Here is an 18,327-nt window from a genome sequence, read left to right as displayed (position 1 = left end):
TGGTGGTGGTGTTAGGGGTGGTGTGTGTGTGGGGGGGGTCTTTATCGAGAGCACGTGTCTGCCTCCACCGACTCGAGTGCAAAGGTCAGGAGGCTCTCTTGGCTGGGAGTTGGACATCACATAAAAGGGCTTTTTAAAATCCAGACAGCTAAAGCAGAGGATGTCAAAGACTAAACTGACAAAAGCAGAGAGGAAAACAAACTCTTGGACAGAACTATGTCAAGTTATGCCACAAAATATTGACCAGTTTAAAGTAAGGTTCCACATCATTTTGATAAATAACCAGCAATCAGTGTTTTTCAAACTTCTGACGACTATCAGATTTAAAGGGGCACACGGTATCAGCTAATTCTTAAAAGTCGGTACCAGGAAAGAAAATTGATACTGGATCATCTCTAATGTATGCAAAAACAAAAACACCAAAATGCAGGATAAGTGTAACAGTAAACACAAGGTTTTACTCACTCTGTCCATACTGGCTGTACTGGTAGCCCGCAGTGACCGGGTCCACGCTGTAGCTGGTGGCGCTGTAGGTGGGGGGACAGTAGGACTGGGAGGAGGCCAGACTATCCACACTCTTGATGGTGTCGGAGCGCTGGCTGCAGCTGGCCGAGATGGGGTTGGAGCTCTCCAGGCTGCTGTGCAGGGGGGAAATGGAGAAGTCGTGCTGGGGCTGGGAGGGCACGGCGCTGGGGTTGCTCAGGATACTCATCACCTGCGGGGGGAAAAGTTGGGGGGGGCAGAGGATGTTAGAAATTTGGAAAATTGAGGATCAAAGCATTGACAGAGTTGAGGAAAAGTACTTTTTTCCTGCAAATATAGAGCCATCCCAGCTCTTCACGGTAAAGATGCCAATAGAAATATGCCATTTGAACTTTGAAATAGGGAATGGGAAAACTTCCCCCGTCTTTTTTTTTTTTTTTAAAGAGCAGGGGGAAGGATACAAGGAGGGTGATGAGGTTAGAAAAAGGAGAAAGGGAACAAGGGAGACTGTTTCCATTAGCTGGCGCTGCCAGTAAGTGTTCTGCTGTGGGACAGAAGGGTCCCAGGGTGATAATAGACCCACCATCCGTGCCAGACAGCCCCTGTCCCGGAGCCTGAGGCCTGAGCCCGAGCCTACAGCACAACAAGCACCAAGGGAGTCCCTAATCCCTCGCCCCTAGCCTACCCATCTCATGAATAGTAATGGAGTTGGAACTGGTAAATGATCCCCTCAGATCCCCACACAAAGTAGGCTCCACAAACCTCAGTGAGGGGCCCACTGATACTGCAGGTTGAGGCTGGCCTGAATATCACAGTGTGTATATTATTCATAGTGCATAAAAGCTTCCAATTCAATATTCTAGATTAATGTAATAGCATGTGACACTCGTCAGAAGAAGGTCTCAAAATATGTTAAAATGGAAGAGATTACCTGTAGTGCAGCTCCAGTCTGAAGCGCAGTGGCCCAGAACACTGTGAAAAATGTTGTTTTCTTATGCTTCGAGTTTCTTTAAGTGAAAAAGGAAAGTGGAGTGTGTGTGTGTCTGAGTGTGTGTGGGAGGGGGTGGTTAAAAAAGGGAATTGTCCCACACATGCTCCCCTCCTATAGCCGGGCCAGCTTCCCTTCAACATCAGGTTCATGTTGAGTTTTGCTATGCTGCACTGGCCTTTGGCCCCTCGGCTGCTAAACCAATTAGCCCATCATGGAGGTGGTTACACAGGGGTGATACACATGCACACGTATGTTCACATGCACACACACACTCACACACAAACACAGAGGCAGACAAACAGTCCACAAATGATGCACTAAGCCTGGAATACCCCACGGAGAGAAAACTAACAGTTTTCTGTGAATTAATCATATCTTAAGAAAGGCGGCCTCCCAGGAAATATAAAGCACCAGCAGCATATCAGAAACACAACTGCTGCTTAGTCATTTCCACATGTTAATTCTATCAGTATGGAAACCCCCAGCCTGCCCCGTCCTTCCACATCTGCGGACAGAGCATGTGACATGTATCCATAAGAGGGGAGATTCATGGCCCTCTGCATGCTGGACACATGCGATGCTCCCTCACATATGGAGCCAAGAGGAGGAGGATGAGAGGAGATGGTGTGTGATGGCTGAAAGTGAAGAGAAGAAGAAGAAGAAGAAAGAAGGAGGAAGGGCTTGTTAAGTGTCCTGAGAGACAGCTGGAGGGCATGAGTCCAATTTAGTCATTGGTTAATTGAAGCTTGATTACATCGCTTCCTTATGGAGAAGAATAGCCAACAATCAGGCCGAGTATTATTCATGCTCATAAAAGTTCTTCAAAAGAAAATGACTGCTTATCGTTGACATTGGAGCAGCTTTACTATTTTAAGGAAGAAGAATGGGTCGGCCATAATTAGAGCCGAGCGAGCGTTGTTATGTGAGGACATTGCTCAGCTTTAGACGTCATTTTTAAAGACAGCATGGTTTGAGTTTGGCTGGAGTGGTCGGCTTCTTTTGGCTGTTTGTGAAAGAAAAACAATCAATGCTGCTTCATTATTGTCATCTCAACCCCATGGAGGTACAAGACGATATAAACTTTACTTTTCTAGTGTCGTGTTTGGCTGTTTTGGGGTTTTGAAGCATCCGAGCAAAATGTTTTTCACACTTTCACATTTTGAGGGTTTATGTCACATCATTTTGACTTTGATGACTGTGGAACATCTTCTGGCTTCAGATGAAGAGTAAACTTCTTGAAAAAGCTTTTGTGCATTTATGTGCAAGAATCTGATGCATCTAAAGTCTTACGTGTGTGAATGCAAAGGTTTTCATTGACTTTGCTCTTCGAGAGGAATGAAAAGATATATTTCAGGTTTTGTTCACACTGTTTTGTTAACATTTGCATGGCTTGATCAGGAGTTAGGCTGGAACACATTAAGATCCTTCTAAAGTCTAAAGGCCATGAAGGTGCTTTGAACACAACTCATGGACTTCCAGTGAGTTGAGAAACTAAAAGCAGAGAGAAAAACACTCTTTACAGCCACATTAGTTTTCCTAACACACTCCTTCCTCGTTTGCAGAGAAGACTTCACTCCTTCCCTTCCTTCCCCCTCCTCCCTCCCTCCATCTCTCTCCTTGCACACAGCGTCCTTAGCAGCCTGGAGTTCGTTTGTTGTTCGACGTTGTGTGAGTGCTGGTTTGGGAGATAATGTGAGCCAGGACCTAGTTTAAAGGACAATGCTCCAGGGCGTTCCCCCTCCTCCTTCCTCCTCCCCCCTCACCCTCTCCTTCTCCTTTTTCTGCTCCCTCTCTCCTTCTCTCTCCCTCCACAGATAGATTACTTTATAAATAATAATAAAAAAGTAATTAATTCTCTCAACTTCTGAGCCCTCTAGCCTGTGGCGAAGTGAATGGGGAAGTGCAAATTGATACAATGTGCATCCTTTCAGATAAATAAATAGCGTACTTGAGACACAAAAAGAGGGCCTTTCATACCTCCCTAATTTCTTCAACAGTCAAATTACATTTTTTTTTTGTCTGCGGGAATGTTTGACGAGATGTTCTTTGTTGGGTTTCTTTTCCAGAATAAAACAATGTGTGTGAGAGACAGAGAGGAGAGAGACAGGAAGGGAAGAAAACAGAAACAGAAAAGGGCGGAATAAAGGGCAGATGTGCTATAAAATGCTTCTTATTTTTAGAGACACTGGGGACTTTTTATACTGCTCAGTAAAGCATGACAAAGTCTTATAGATTTAGCTTAGATTTCCATGAAAACTTGTAGCTTTAGTGCACTTTAAATTTAAAAACAAATATGATTCTGAAATGTGTGACTTTAAGATCTTTGTATAGTTGCCTGTCGTGTCCTAAGCGTCTGATTTCAATGCATTTTGGAAAAATCTTTTGATTTTGTTCCACTTTTACCCTCCAGTCAATAGAAATTTTTGGCGTCTGCACATCTAGATTGAGTAGTTTAAATTCTTGAGGATAATTTTGCTTTAATATTTGACTCATGAAGTCTGGAAAGTAATTGACTAGCTATGACTTGAAGGCTCTTGCTTTATTAATAAATGTTGTTTCATGGTTTAATCTGAAGTATTCACGTTGTGTTTTAGGATGCAGTATGGACCCAGCATGCCTCAGGTCTGTAAATGATTGCATCAGTTGGTTGCTGTTTTAACACCTGACAATTATCAGCAGGAAAACCACAACTGCATGTGACTGAAACAACAGTAAGCCAGACATGCAAGGAGAGGAAATAAAGCGGTGTAAATATGATCGCCTATACTGTGAGGGTGAGGGGGCAGAGGAGAAAGTGATCCACAGTGAGCGAAGGGAAAGTGGCGGCTTTGGGAAGTACAAAGACTCCTGTAGGACTGCGCTGGCCTGAGGGCGAGCCTGCCTGGAGAGCTGATAGGAGCCCCTTCTGTTCCATCCCCGGCGCCAGCGCCAACACACCCCGCTCCACAAATACTCTTAATCTGCGCAGGACTGGATTAGTTCCTCTGTCACCGATAGCTCCCTGTTCTGCCCGAATCAAAATGCCCCCGAGATGTACCTTTAAGTTAGGCAGAGGTCAGCGGGGCAGACGGGGAAAAATGAGCACTCCAAATGTCTGTAAGTTATCTGAGTGCTGCAGAATAGCATCTTGCACCTTAGCAGATGAGGCGGGCTGATACTGGCTGCAGCAGACAGTGATTAGTGATCCACAGTGATGACACTGAATACAGATCAATATTTGAAGGCCAGTCCTGAGGGTGTGATTACAGGAAGAGAATAGTGTTTAGATTGGTGATCCTGGAGTCAAGCAGGAACAGTGTCTGGAAAGTGGCTGACATTGAAATCTGCTGAAATATTGAATAAAGACTTTCCGTGTGAAGAAAAGAAATATAAATGCAGATATTTTCTCTTCTAACTCAGTTAGATTTGACCTTAATTATCTTCCCCTTTAAAGCACATTTAAAATCTGCATCAAATTACCCAAAAACCTGAAACTAAACAAGCATAAAATAAGTAAATAACAAATGAAAATATCAGGGACCCCCCACCCACACCTTGAGTCAGTCGACTCCTGCTACCCCCATGTTCCTCCCTTCCCCCCACCCTCACATGAGAGCGCCGGCCCAGCGGGCAGTAAGGCCCCTCATCTGAGCAGACAAAATGACTATTTAAAAATAACAGTGATTGCATAAATTGAATTAAAGCGTTTTGGTCACGGGTGGAGGTTGTGCGCGGGGTGGCGTGGGGGCCGTAGCAGCAGCAGCAGAAGCAGCAGACGGCCAGGGATGGTGGCAGGCAGCAGATGACGGGCTCTGGCCTGCATGCCACTGCGTTAATTGGCCGCGGCACATTAATAAAAAGTGAAAAGTGTCCTCCACAGAGCGCCACGGGATGAAGAGACAGAGGCAGAATGAGAGGTAGGGGGGAAAAGGAGGAGGAGTGGAGAGAAATAGGTCTTTGAAGAATGTGGTGGATATGGGGGTTTGGGTGGGGGTGCTAATTGTGTTCAATTAATGGGCTGATTGGCACTGACAGAATCTGGGCATTGACAAGCCAGGCACAGATGAGGACGATTAGCGGGCACTGGAACAAGCTGTCACTCCTCACAACATGTTAGCCACCCTGCGCCTGTGTCTCCTCTCACTGGGCTCAATACTCCTGGGCTAAAACAATTGGAAAGTCACAAAAAAATCAGATTTATTTGAGGTTTTTATTCACTGTTTCTGGAAATTCTCATTAAACAAAACCCTTTAAATCGCCTTGACTTATGGCAGCCCTAAGTGTTGAAGAAAGCACAGCTGCTCAAGCAAAAGAGCCCCCTCCCACACCCCCCACTCCTAAATGTCCCTCAGTAAAAGCTATAAACTCGGCCCTGCACTAACCAGAGGTTAATATGCCGTCTATTGGACTGCAATTGGAGAACGTGTGGGGAGCAATCCTCTATTCTCTGCTAGTGATATGCTTGAGTAACTATGGGATGGATTCAGCCACTGGGAACAAGAGAGGCCCCTTCAAGGCCCAGGCGGGCGCGCTCACACACACACACACACAAAAACACACGCACACACAGACTCCAGCTCTCCGCACCTTGCACCAACGCCTCTTCTAAATTAAACGGCAGATTTTCTGATTCCAGGAGAGTGGTTTCAGCAAGGCAGGGCCTATGTGTGTGTGTGTGTGATTGTGTGTGTATGAATGTGTGTGTGCTAAGGGAGACAGACTCCAGGAGGAAAGCGAGGCGGATCGAAGGAGGGAAGGAGAAGAAAAAGAGGGAGGAAGAAGATGAAGAAAAGGAAGAGGAGGGGGAGAGTGGGGGATGTTTGCTAAAAACAGCAGGGGCCAGGTCTAGTGAAAAATGTCAGGTCAAATTGTTCTTGACAGTGTTAATATCTGCACCTCATAGCCATAATTACATGTAAATAAATAGTGAAATAGCTCTCAGCTGGAGACTGAGAGGGGAAGAGCTGATGCAGGAGACGGCCAGCTGAGGACCAGAGAGTCAGACTCTCATCTGATTGTGAGGAGGAAGAGAGATGTGCAGTGAAGCATGCTGGAAAAACACACTATTTTTTTTAAAGACGGCTAAAAAAAACTGAGTGTTAGACCAACTTTGAGAAGGGGTCACCAGCAGGAGTGAAAAATAACAGGAGCAGAAATCTAATGGGACATGCACAGAGAGACAGAAGGAAAAAGAGGGACAGAGCCAGAGAACAAGGGTGAGAGAAAGAGTCAGAGAGAGTATTAATCACAGCGATGCACCTGTCAGAGTGGCATCTGGAACTAAGAGGAACCACATGCAGCTCGACAACATCCCCAGACCTCCAGCTAGTAGGACAGGTTCACAGTGAACCAGTCCTCCTCCTCCCTCTTCTTCTTCTATTCCTTCTTCTTCTTTCCCTCTGGCTGTCCAATAACCCTGTGCACTCTGACCTTTGACCCCAGAAGAAGTAGAAGAAGGGTCACCCAACATTTTCCTGACCCACTCTTCACTCACACACTTTTAGGACGACTTTTACAAGTATTGTTATTTTAATACAAGTCACCTTCAAATTGAGTGTTTGAGGCGGGGATCTCCACAGATGAGCATGTGACACACTGTATGTATGTGTGTGTAATGGCTTATTTTAGATAGGATCGATGTCTGCGCCTATACTTTAATAAAGGCACCTCCACTCTCCACCTTATAGGCATTTCAACTGCGTGGGACACACAGCATGAGAATCAGTCGCAGTCATTTTCCCTCCTTAAATCCCCATCTTCTAGGATTTACTGAAATTCATATTGGCTGCCTCTGCAAGATAAATGTAAATCACATTCCCTTATATTTACTATTTATCAGGATGCAGCAGCTCACTTTCAGCAGGAAATATCTCTCACCCGCACACAAACACCCTTGCATTTAAATAGCATTTTTATTGTCCGCCATAGCCTTTCATCTGGGCGTAGGGAAGAAGAGCTGCCTCTCCAGGGGAGAGAGTTGGAGCACTGGAGGAAGGTGGGGAGAGAGGGAGGGAGAGAGAAAAGCGCGATTGGCAAGGCATCATGGGATGACAAAAAGCCAAATGGAGGGAAGCAAGGTTGGTAGGTGAAAAATAGATTATGAATGCATAAAGCGGCGACCAAAAATATTTTGGAATGAAAAAGAAAAATGGCTTCAGTGGGGGGGCTCGGGAGAAGATGACAAAAAAAAAAAAAAAAAAGGGAAGGAGGGAGCAACAAATGGCTCAGGTATACAGGCGGATGTAAGCTGCAGCACTGTCTTAGCTGCTAGCAAAGAGCCAAAATTGAAGCTGCAGAGAGGACTATGTGCTCCATGAGTTTGGTTCTTCATCAACCTTAAAGTTAATAAGAGGTAAAATATTTTTTGGCTTACATGGCTTATGTTACGTTGCATGTTGAAAATCTGCACAAGCAAACCAAGCACCATTTTTAGAGGAATAATGCAACACTGTGAGGGTAACACATTTATTTATTTAAGGATACTGGTTGAGATACCTGTCATTAAGGAAGACATATGGCATTGACTGTAACACTGCTAGCTTTGGCTAACTTTGTTAGCGCCACACTCTTGTTGTTCCTCACAGAAATTTACCAGTTTTGCATGGCTAGTATCTCGCAGATCCAGATCACTGAACTGGTTTTAACCTACTGGTACCAATACTACATTTCATGCCCTTTCCGAACTGGTTCGAGCATCAGAACAACTCTATTTGTAGAGGTATATTTCTGGTGTCACAGCTGCAGACTCTTTCCTCAGAGTTCAAAAGTGTTGCAAAAACAACAGCAAACACTAATAATCTGTGCAGAAACAGTATAGCCAGTGGATATGATTTACAGTCCCTGGATTTTCTTGGCAGCTGCCGACAGCAGGTCTCTTTTTTCTGAAAGCCTCTTACATCTTTTTTTATACTTGCCAAATTGAAACAGTATTTGTTTTAATGGGAGTTCTAATTAACCAGTATGTATTCCCCCTCTTGCTCTGCGAGTGGCGGTGCTGTGAATGCAGGCTATGTGCTCATCCCCTTTGATTTGTTGTCAGTGGAGCCTGCCAGCTGACACAGTGCCCGGTGAGAGGCTTAATGCCCAAGTTTTAATAATGTGGGGGACTACACGAATCTCCCCCTCTCATTGGTATTCAGGTGCAGGATGTCTTGTTAGAAGTCAGGGAGGGAGGCGGAATGAAGCCAGAGCTCCAGATTGTTCCGTACATTTTCCCCTCTACATTTTTTTTTTTTTTTTGGCAACGGCAGAGCTTGCTTCTTAAAAATAATTCATCCTGTTTTTAAAAGAAGCGTCTGCGCGAGCTAATGGAAGAGCAGCAGCACAGTTTGGAGTCTCCCCTTGGCTTATCTCTGTCAGACAGTTGTGGGGAGTCGCTGGTGAGCGTGGTGTCAGCGTGCGTGGTGCGGTGCAGCGCCGCGCGGGCAGGCAGGCCTGGGGACACAGATCAAAGGGAGGCAGGGGTGAGAGCCGCTCTGCCTCTGATCCCGTGTATGTGTGTGTGTATATATGTGTGTGTATGTGTGGAGGCCCGGCCCACTCACACAGCCCAAAGGCCCTCCTCAGACACACACTCATACACATCCTTGTCATTCCAAAACACACACTTTTATAAAACTGCAAAACAGAAAAAAGTTCCTTATAAACTTTGTTGAGCTTCTTCATTTAAACAGCAATAAATCTCTATCTGCACTATCAGATCTTCACATCACAGCAGAGCATTTCCTACTTTTGCCCTGCAAGAGAACTCCGTCTCTCCTCCCTAACCCCTGATGTCATTATTTCTAGAAATTTCTCTGTGGAGTGAAACCTAAACTCTGCAGCTGAGCTCCTCTTGCATGGCTTCTTTTTTCCTCTCCCCATCAGTGCAGTTGTTTTCTTTCTTCTCCCAGCAGGTGTCCCTGTCATGCAATAATGAGGAATTCAGCCCAAATGTCTCCCTGCAAATGCACAGCTTCAGAAAATCATTTGGAGAGTGTCTTAAAGCCTATTAAGAGTTTTGTTTACAGTGAAAATATGAAAAAGATTCCAAGAGATCACTGTCAAAAGTCAATACAGCTGTTTTTTTCTAATGAGAGTCTGCAAAATGAAAGCTGAAGACATCATGAAGGCTGTTAAAGAGGTCCAAAAGGCTGATTTCAAAAGATCACGATAAAAAACAGACCTAAGCTGAAATCTTCAGGTAAGAAATCCTGGCATTCCTGTTTCAGTGCCCTTGCTTTTCCCTCATTCCAACACCTGCTGTGCCTCTAAATGAAACAAGACCAACAACAAAACACACTTCTGGTTTCATACCTTTTGCCCAGCCATGCACAGCGTCACTCTCACCGCCCCTAACACACACTCACCTCCCTCACCCAGCACCCACACACTGCATCTCTCCCTCACTGACAGCCACCAGTTTGAGTGCGGATGGCTTTTCCAGCCTGGCCTGTAATGGGAAAATGTGTGCTGTCGGGATAGGTTATGGGATTGGGATGGACGCGAGCTCCTGTTGGGATCGCTGAACGCTGCAGGATTCCATTACAGACTTGGCACCTCGCCACCGCAGCCCATTTACCGGGAATCAGAGAATTTTTTTTTTGTCAATCTTTACAGCGACAGCTAGGCCATCAATGCCAGACACTTGGAGGAATGGCTTGCACATACCAATGCACAAGCATATCTGCTGCAAACAGATGCTGTGTCTCACTTACAATATCAAATTCTCATTTCCATCCTGATAGAAAGCTTCTTTGTGGTGCTTTTTCCAGAAGAGGGAGGGGGGAAACCAAGAGTGGGAAAAATACACTGCTGATCATTTTCAGAGATGAGGCTGATTTTCTTTTCAGTTAGAATTTGGTTTAACGCAAAGACAAAAAAAAGACTGATGAAGAGGGTTAACTTGGTGTTTACAGCGTGTTCTCCTGCAGAAAGAGACGGCGAGGGAGGGAGGGAGGCAGAGATGGAGGCTGCCCGGCCCAGCGGGAGGCTGCACCACAGAGTGAACTCTGATTCTGCTGTCAGTGGGAACATTCATCTCCATGCTGAGAGACTGATAGGAATGCCACACAGCATTCTGCATGCATTCAATACATTTCAATTCTGTGCTGTGCAAACATGGTGTGACGCGTCTAAACAGCCTCACCACATGCATACAGTCCTCAGAAAAAAAGACACATTTAAAGTTCTGGGTACAGGGCTGAAGTTAAAGCAAAATAATAATTCAGGTGAGTTATTTTAAAGAACACTTTAATCAAAGCCACTTGATGGAGTAATTGAAAAGGGAAAATCTATGCTGTACAGTTGCCCAAAGGCTCTGTCCTAATCCTCACTATGACAGGAAATGTTTAATATCCCAACACATTCTTGAATGCCAGAGCAGAGAGGGAGAGAAAGCGACAGAGCACCCCATGCCAGTATTAGAGAGAGCCATTAATGAAAAAAAAAAAAAGCGTCTCCATGTTCCTGGTGTTTTTCTGCAGGTTTGCAGTGAGAGCATTAGCAGTTAAAGCCCCTGTGCCACGATTAACAATCAAACACGCTGTGAGCCTCCATGTTATCCTCCGTCGCTGCAGCAGGAGAGAAAATCTCTTTTTTGTCACAAAATCCTTAATTCTTTCTTCTCCAAAGAAAGAGGGTAATACCAAGAATGTTTCCAATCTGCTTTGAGAAATATTTGAAGGAGAAGAAGAAAAAAAAAACTCCCAATAAAACACGTGTGAACGACGGGGTAATTGTGGACAAATGCAGCATTGAAATTCATTTTCAACTCTTTACACACCATTTCAATCTTATTTTCTGCCTGTTAACCACATCTTGTTGGTGAGGGTGGGCAAGACTGGCCAGTATTGATGGGTAATTGTGTATAATTCGGTCCGTACACACGATTTGCATCAATACAAATCATTTTTCATTCTGTGCTACTTAAGGCTCAACCCTTAGCACAGAGCCGCGGTTAAACGCTCATTAATGGAGGTGTCCAACATGCAAAATCCTGCAGCTTCTGAACAAAGAGGAGGCTAAAAATCCCACACATACTGTATCAGACATAAAGAAGAGCAGAGGAGATGTTTTAGATTCACGCTGACATTCTGGAGGCCTGGAAACCTCTAAGAAACTGGAGTAATGTTGTTCTTTATCATGACAGGACAGCAGCATAAAGCAGACATGTAGAAATCACACCACCGCTGTGTGAACTGCCTGGATATCATACAGTAAAGCGATGAAGAGAGAAAAAAAAAATCATACATAGCACTGCAGTCTTCCAGCTGCAGACAATTACGTGAAGAAGATTATGGGTCTACATTTATAAGCTTTGGCTAATTATTTCATCTGCATGTGTTCTGCAGGATTTAGATGTCCCAGGAAAGTCGGGGAAAACGTCTGTTTGGAGCAGCTCGAGTACTTGGGGTACTATCAAGATGAATTTTAATTTGTTGATGTTAATCCAATTGTTTTACAAATGTAGCAATTTGGAGTAGCTAAAATAAATCCAGGGGCTTTGGAAGGCGAACATAAAAGCCCACACTGCCGGTTAGTTTGCTGAACATGCTGTTTCTGGATTTTAATTTCCAGTCAATTACAATTACATGTGAGAGGAGGAAGAGGAGGGGGAGACTGAGGAGTGCGAGCACCACCTTCATACGGGAATGTTGTTTATGTTATACTCTTTTGGGCGCAGGAAGGTGAAATGTGTTAGTCTGACCTGTGGGGAGAGCCCGTTGCCGACAGGGTTCATGTGGTTGCTGGAGGCCGAGGGGCTCATGAAGGTGTCGGAGTAGCTGGAGAAGCTGTGTCGGTTGGATGAGAGGCCGTAAGCGGAGCTGCTGTCGGCGCCCAGACCTCCCTGGTGCATGGAGGATGGAGGCAGGGGCTGGGGTCTATGCAATGTGCTGCCCTCTGACATCACAGACAGAGCACAGGCAGAGGACACAATTCATAAAAAATACTTTCCAAGAAAACTTAAAAAGCATCTTTAAAGTTAATCCTCCTATAGGTCATAAGCCATGCATTAAGTGTTCTTGGAAAAAATCTTTTTAAACACTAAAGGAGCTGCAAAGAGCGAAAGTTAAACAAGAAAATGAGTGGCTGCATGTTTCTGTTCCTCTATAACAAAGATATGATTGTACACATAATGCTCTTTGCTTTTTATATGATGCACATGCTTCATATATATCAATAAAAAAGAACATAAAACTGAAGTAATGAAATCTGTTTCTGAATTAGATTAAAGTGAAGTATATTTAGGAGTCTTTACCCTGCGATAACGTGGTGCTGGGGTAGCTTGAGTCTGGTAGCTGGTATGTGGGTAAAGTGGGCATCCCTGTGGGGGGGAAGCCACCAGGAAGCAGGTGGTTGAAAGCTGCAAGCTGATTGGCTCCAGCTTGTTTGCGCCACCGAGCTCGCCTGTTGCTGAACCAGACCTGAAAAAGAGAAGCAGTGTAGATGATCTGTTAAACTCTGGTTTTACTCTCTTCTTCCAGTCGCTCAGACTTTACTTGTTTGTGCTGCTACCTCTTCCCGCCTGTGATTGATGTCCCAGTTAGCATGAGTGGTGTTACTGGTGGTGTTTGAGGGTCTGAGGTCCCCGTGGGAGCTGCCATAGAGGCTCAGTGGTCCGTCCCTGTTGTTCTTAAGGGTCTGAAACTGTGTAAACAGGCTGCCCTAAGCCCCCTTCAGAGGGAAGAAGTCACTTAAAGGTCAGACGCGGGCCACTAGCCTCCACATCACACATCTCGGGTAATTTTTTAAAGCTCTAAGATGCTTTAGAAAGTGCACAGAGATTTGAGCCGGTGAACTAGCAGTGTGCTCTTTGTAAAGCTTTAAAAGTCATTTTTAAGAGCAAGAAAGAGAAGTATTTTAGCTTCTCTTTTGGCTGAAAAATGCTCACAAAATGAGCAGCAGCAAATTCCCTGAATGAAAAGGAGGAGGAAAAAAAAATCAGTCTTTTCAAGCGCAAAGATTTACACATTTTAAAAAGGCTTCTGCTTCAACAAAACATGAATATAATCAGAGCCTCTTTTGAAAGGAGCCAGCAACCTGTTCCATTTAACCCAAAGACAAGGCCCGGCTTCACTGTGTGCTGAGGGGTTGAAGGACATTGATCTATGCCTCGCACAGGCAATTCATCAGAGTTTAATACACTGTCAGCGCAGTTCATCTACTGTTGTGTTTCAAACGGCCCAGGCCATTGTGAGAGCACATGAAAGAGGGGGACAAAAGCCCCTCCATACGCCACGGAGAACAGTGCGCACAAAGAGGGGGCGTCCCTTTTAAACAGGTCTTAAAGAGAGGACACTTTCAAGGGGACTTACACAGCGACATACTCACTGCTCTTTGGGTTCTGCCTCTTTTTGTACACACAAACATACACATAAACTCGTATAGACCTCAGAGAGATCTAAAGAACCAGGAGATCTTAATTTGAAGGTGCTTCTTTTCAAATGGAGGAACTTTCTGTGTAAAGACCAGGTGATTCTTTTTTCTCTCCTCTTTTTTTTTTTGCATAAAGCTGAGTTTAGTCTTGGATTTTAATGGGAAGCAACAGGCGATGACTGACTTGAGCTGGGAAAACCAACAGCAAATCTTTATCTGAAGCACGACCGCCTCTAAGGACCCTGTTTGAATCCCTCAATCAGTGATTCCAAAACAAATGTAGAGAGTGGCTCCAGTGAAATTTCAGCTATTGGGATGTAGTGGAGCGTGCTCCGAGGTCTGAACTAAGCTCCAACTGGGCCAGACAAACAGCTGCCTGAACCAGGGGAGGGGGGCACATGGGGGCACACACACCCTTTTCTTCCACACACTCCCCGCCACCCCGCCCCGCAGTGCTACTTCACCTTCGACCTCATCCACTCACCCTGCTCCCTCTTTTATGTTCACTTTGACTTCCTTCCCTCTGTTTGTCATCCACACTGAGAGGGAGGTGTTTCATCACAGCAGACACTGGACACTTAAACACCAGAGTCTGGTTCTTTCTTTCCCTTTTAAGCATTGTTTTTATTCACATCCTCTTCTAGCAAACCTCCTTTCTTCACTTGGACTCCTTTCTTTGCAGCTGATCCTGCAAAAAGTCTGAAACTAACTTTTCAAAATCTTTTTTTCATCACACTAAAATGGAAGTAAAATGAAAATCCACTACACTTCATCAGCAGCAAACAGACTATACTTTCAACAAAGTTTGTTCTATGTTCACATCTTTATGGAAACATAAAAAGATCTGTAAACTGAGTTAAACTTCACTGCAACAGCCCCAAATAAAGCAACTGTCATCAATGGGTAAATGTATTTTTTTAGACCTTATATAATTCAAATTCACGCAACAAGCCCAGAAAAGCTGCTAATTTCAAGATATCACAAACCAAATCAGGTTTCAATTTTATTTTCATCCTTACCAATTTATCAATATTCTTACAAATAAATGTGTTTTTGCCTCCTCCAAGGAGGTTATGTTTTAGGGAGAGTTTGTCTGTGAACAACATAACTCAAAAACTAATGGATGGATCTGGATGAAATTTTCAGGAAATTTTCAAAATGGGATAAGGAAAAAGTGATTACATGTTGGAGGTGATCCGGATCACCGTTTGGATCCAGGATTTTTTTACAGGATTCTTTATTATTATGAGATAGGGCTGTTTTCACCACATTTGTATAACTCCTAAATGGTCAGATTGCTTTGCAAAACAATACAAGACAAGGTCACGATAATTTCTAACAGATGTAAAAGTCTGATCCAGATTCTGCCAATATTCTGGAAACTAAGATCCCGAATATGAAATATGCACTGGGTCATCATAATTTTCAACACTGTCAGGTAACAAATTATCATACAAACTTCCAACTAACACCAAATCGTAGCAGTCTGCTGAAAGGGAGTATAACATTAAAGTAGGACTTAAGTGTTGTGTGAGAATCACAATATGCTTGGTGTAGGTCTGTGCTCTCTGAGTGCTTTTTTAGTTTAGTTTAGTTTAGTTTGATTTAGTTTGGTTTAGTTTAGTTTAGTTTAGTTTAGTTTAGTTTAGTTTAGTTTAATTTAGTTTAGTTTAGTTTAGTTTAGTTTAGTTTAGTTTAGTTTAGTTTAGTTTAGTTTAGTTTAGTTTTGTTTTGGGGGTTTTTTCGCACCTTTTAGCCCATACAATCTGCTTTCTTGTCTCTTAAAGTTTATTTGACTGATGTGTGTTCAAATAAAAACATTTCTTTCTTCCAGGAAACCTCACATTAAAACAAGTCATTGAAGGCCATCTCCCTAATTCAGTGGAATTTCAAGCATGGACCAGACTCTCTGATAGACTAAAGTTGCAGCTCTATTGAGTTACTCTACAATAAGCTGTGTGCATGGTGTACCTCTCTGCAGAAACATGCACGGACTGACCGACTGACTGAGAGGCTTCCCCCAACAATCTGAGGAGTCTTTGAGCACAGACTGATAAATGTGTTCTCCGACACACACACATACATTACAAACACTCTCTTGGACATACACACTCCCACAGTGACACTGACTCGCACACAGCCCGGAGCTGAGGATTTGAGGCTGTGCTCTGGAACCTGATCACAAAGTCACCTTGGACCAGCAGCTTCTCCTCTGCTCTCCCTCAATCCAGTTTAATTCTCTGCAGAACAGAGAGCTGCAGCAGCTCCTCCATGTCTCCTCTATCTACCTGCAAGTGGGCTGCAGCATACGAGTGGCTCACGGATTCATGTGACTAAAAGGTTTCGTTGGGATCCAGTGTTCTTTGGTGTGTTGGCTGTGCATCTCTGAGGAGAAAGTTTGGGGAGGCGGGGAGGATAGAAGAGCTGAGACTCGTCTTACAGAAGGCAGGGAAGTCTTCTGGAGGGAGTTAAAGGAGGTTGAAAGTTGTTGGAGAGTGAAACTTGATGAAGAAAAATGTAAACAGGACAACAAACCTGCAAAGAGAAACTCTTTCAACCATGAGTTCAAGACACCGCCTTCAGTCTTGCTCCACTTTGAGCCAACAGATTCAATCAAGCTGCATTTTTGCATTTCCTTATCTCTGATCGGCAATAACCCACAAACATGTCACTTCTCTGCAGTAAGAAACCGTCCCTCTGTTGTTTCTCTTAAATAGGATCGCTCACATTTCCGAATTCCCCCCGTTCAGACAATCCTCCATGAATTATTTTGTCAAAGACGAACGAGCAGTGAATATGTGACGCCTTTCAGGAGCCAATTTGCAACATTCGGTAGATGAATACCAAGAGGCGAGATAATGACAAAACAAAATGTGCTGCTGCTGCTGCTGCTGACTTCATATCCACAAGAAACACACAGAGGGGTGATGCAACCAGCCTCAACATACAAATCCTCTTCTGTCTCATACCACGCAACCCCCCTCCTCCCCTCCAACTCTCCTTCTCTTCTTCCCCTCTTCTTCTTCTTCCTCTTCTCCCCCCCACCCCCTCCCTCCCTGCTTGCCTTCCAGACTGGCACTATGCTAATTAAAGTAGCTAGGAGTGTGAATTTGAGAGGAGAGTGGGATTAGCTTGATAAGTATCAGGAGTACAGAAGCACTGTACCAAAGTCATTTAAATTCTAATAATAAGAAAAGTGTTAGAACATTCACACTGATGCATTGCAACAATTTCTCCCCTACAATCTACACAAATCCTATTTGTGCCTTTATGAGACGTAAACCCAAACTGGCGGGAGTACAGTTGCCTGTTGGGTTTTGGTTGTTTCCACTCGACTCCATTGTGATTTCGTCTCTTGCCGTCAGTACTCGTCTGATATTATAATAATCAAGAAACTGTGTTTTACCTCTCAGTACCTCCCCTATAGGATTATATTTTCACATGCAAGGTTGAAAACTTGCTTAAAAGCAGGAGAATGAGTGCGAATCAGCCTGCGCCACTGCAAAAAAAGCACTACAAAAACACATCTCTAAAGGTCTTTAGCTGTGCTCATTCCATGCATCAACAGGCCCGCACAAGCCTCAGATAAAGAGAGAAACTTTTACCAAATTGATTTGCACGCTTCGTAAAAAGCAATGCTTATACCTTATTAGATTCCAGTCAGTATAACAGCAACATGCAGAATGTTTATTGGTAATGAAAGAGGATCTATGTGACAGACTGGGTAAAGTGAGCCGGAGGCAGCGTGCTGTGATGATGAGCCTCAGCAGAGACATGGGAGAAAGTCTCTTAAAAACTTCAGGCTGAATGGAAGAGAAACTAATCTGCCTCAGTGCTCTGCGAGCACAGTCTAACAGCGGACTGCAGCTCCTTCTGTGAGACTTTCGATACTTTTCCTTACCTTTACGGTAACATTTCTGATACCTGAATTGACTGATCCAATATATGTTTGAGACTTGAAGTATAAAAGCTTACTACCCTTGTAAAATGTCATATGACTGCTATCAATCATAGGTCACTTGGCTCAGAGAACATGTAACGAAAAAGTCAGACATATCTGAGAATGGTGTACCTCAACAAAAAGTACTTGAAGAAAAAAATATTTCAGAGATTTGTTTGACACATCCAGTGATGTGCCAGTTGATAATGTTGATATCGATACTACAGCGATACCAGATGTTAATATGGATACTTTTGATACTTCATTCATTTGAGGTTATGTAAATAATCAACAGGAGACAGTGCAAAGTAATTAAACTGCTGAGCATTATTCTAAATGATAGGCAGTTGGTTGGAACTACTGTCTAATCTATACATTCAGTTTCAGTATCGCTGATACCACCCTGAGTTTTGGTGATACAAAACATCACTAGTGTTTGCTAAAGAATGTATATATATATAAAAAAAGACTTTTAATGTGCACCTTTGTAATTCTGTCGGTACTTCTTGTAACAACCAGACCAGCTGGTTTGGGCAGGAAGAAGACCTCTGAAGTCGGCTTGTCTCTCAAGCAAAAC

At 43.9% G+C, this 18,327-nt stretch overlaps 1 protein-coding gene across 4 annotated transcripts in view; it reads right to left on the bottom strand.

Annotated features, from left to right (window-relative positions):
- pax7a (paired box 7a) overlaps positions 1-18,327 on the bottom strand; it is a 48,845-nt gene that overhangs the window by 3,663 nt on the left and 26,855 nt on the right. For all 4 annotated transcript variants that reach the window (XM_074670680.1, XM_074670689.1, XM_074670665.1 and 1 more), the window contains 3 exons: positions 12,693-12,858; positions 12,141-12,334; positions 466-715 (listed from right to left, as the gene is read on the bottom strand). In XM_074670680.1, the coding sequence (XP_074526781.1) occupies positions 466-715; positions 12,141-12,334; positions 12,693-12,858 (610 nt within the window). The remainder of the gene's footprint in view (positions 1-465; positions 716-12,140; positions 12,335-12,692; positions 12,859-18,327) is intronic.

The sequence above is a fragment of the Halichoeres trimaculatus genome, unplaced genomic scaffold (genome assembly GCF_033239565.1).
Source record: "Halichoeres trimaculatus isolate MK-OKI-2021-1 unplaced genomic scaffold, fHalTri1.1 fHalTri1_scaffold_1, whole genome shotgun sequence".
Taxonomy (NCBI): domain Eukaryota; kingdom Metazoa; phylum Chordata; class Actinopteri; order Labriformes; family Labridae; genus Halichoeres; species Halichoeres trimaculatus.
This window is presented reverse-complemented; position numbering and strand designations above follow the sequence as displayed.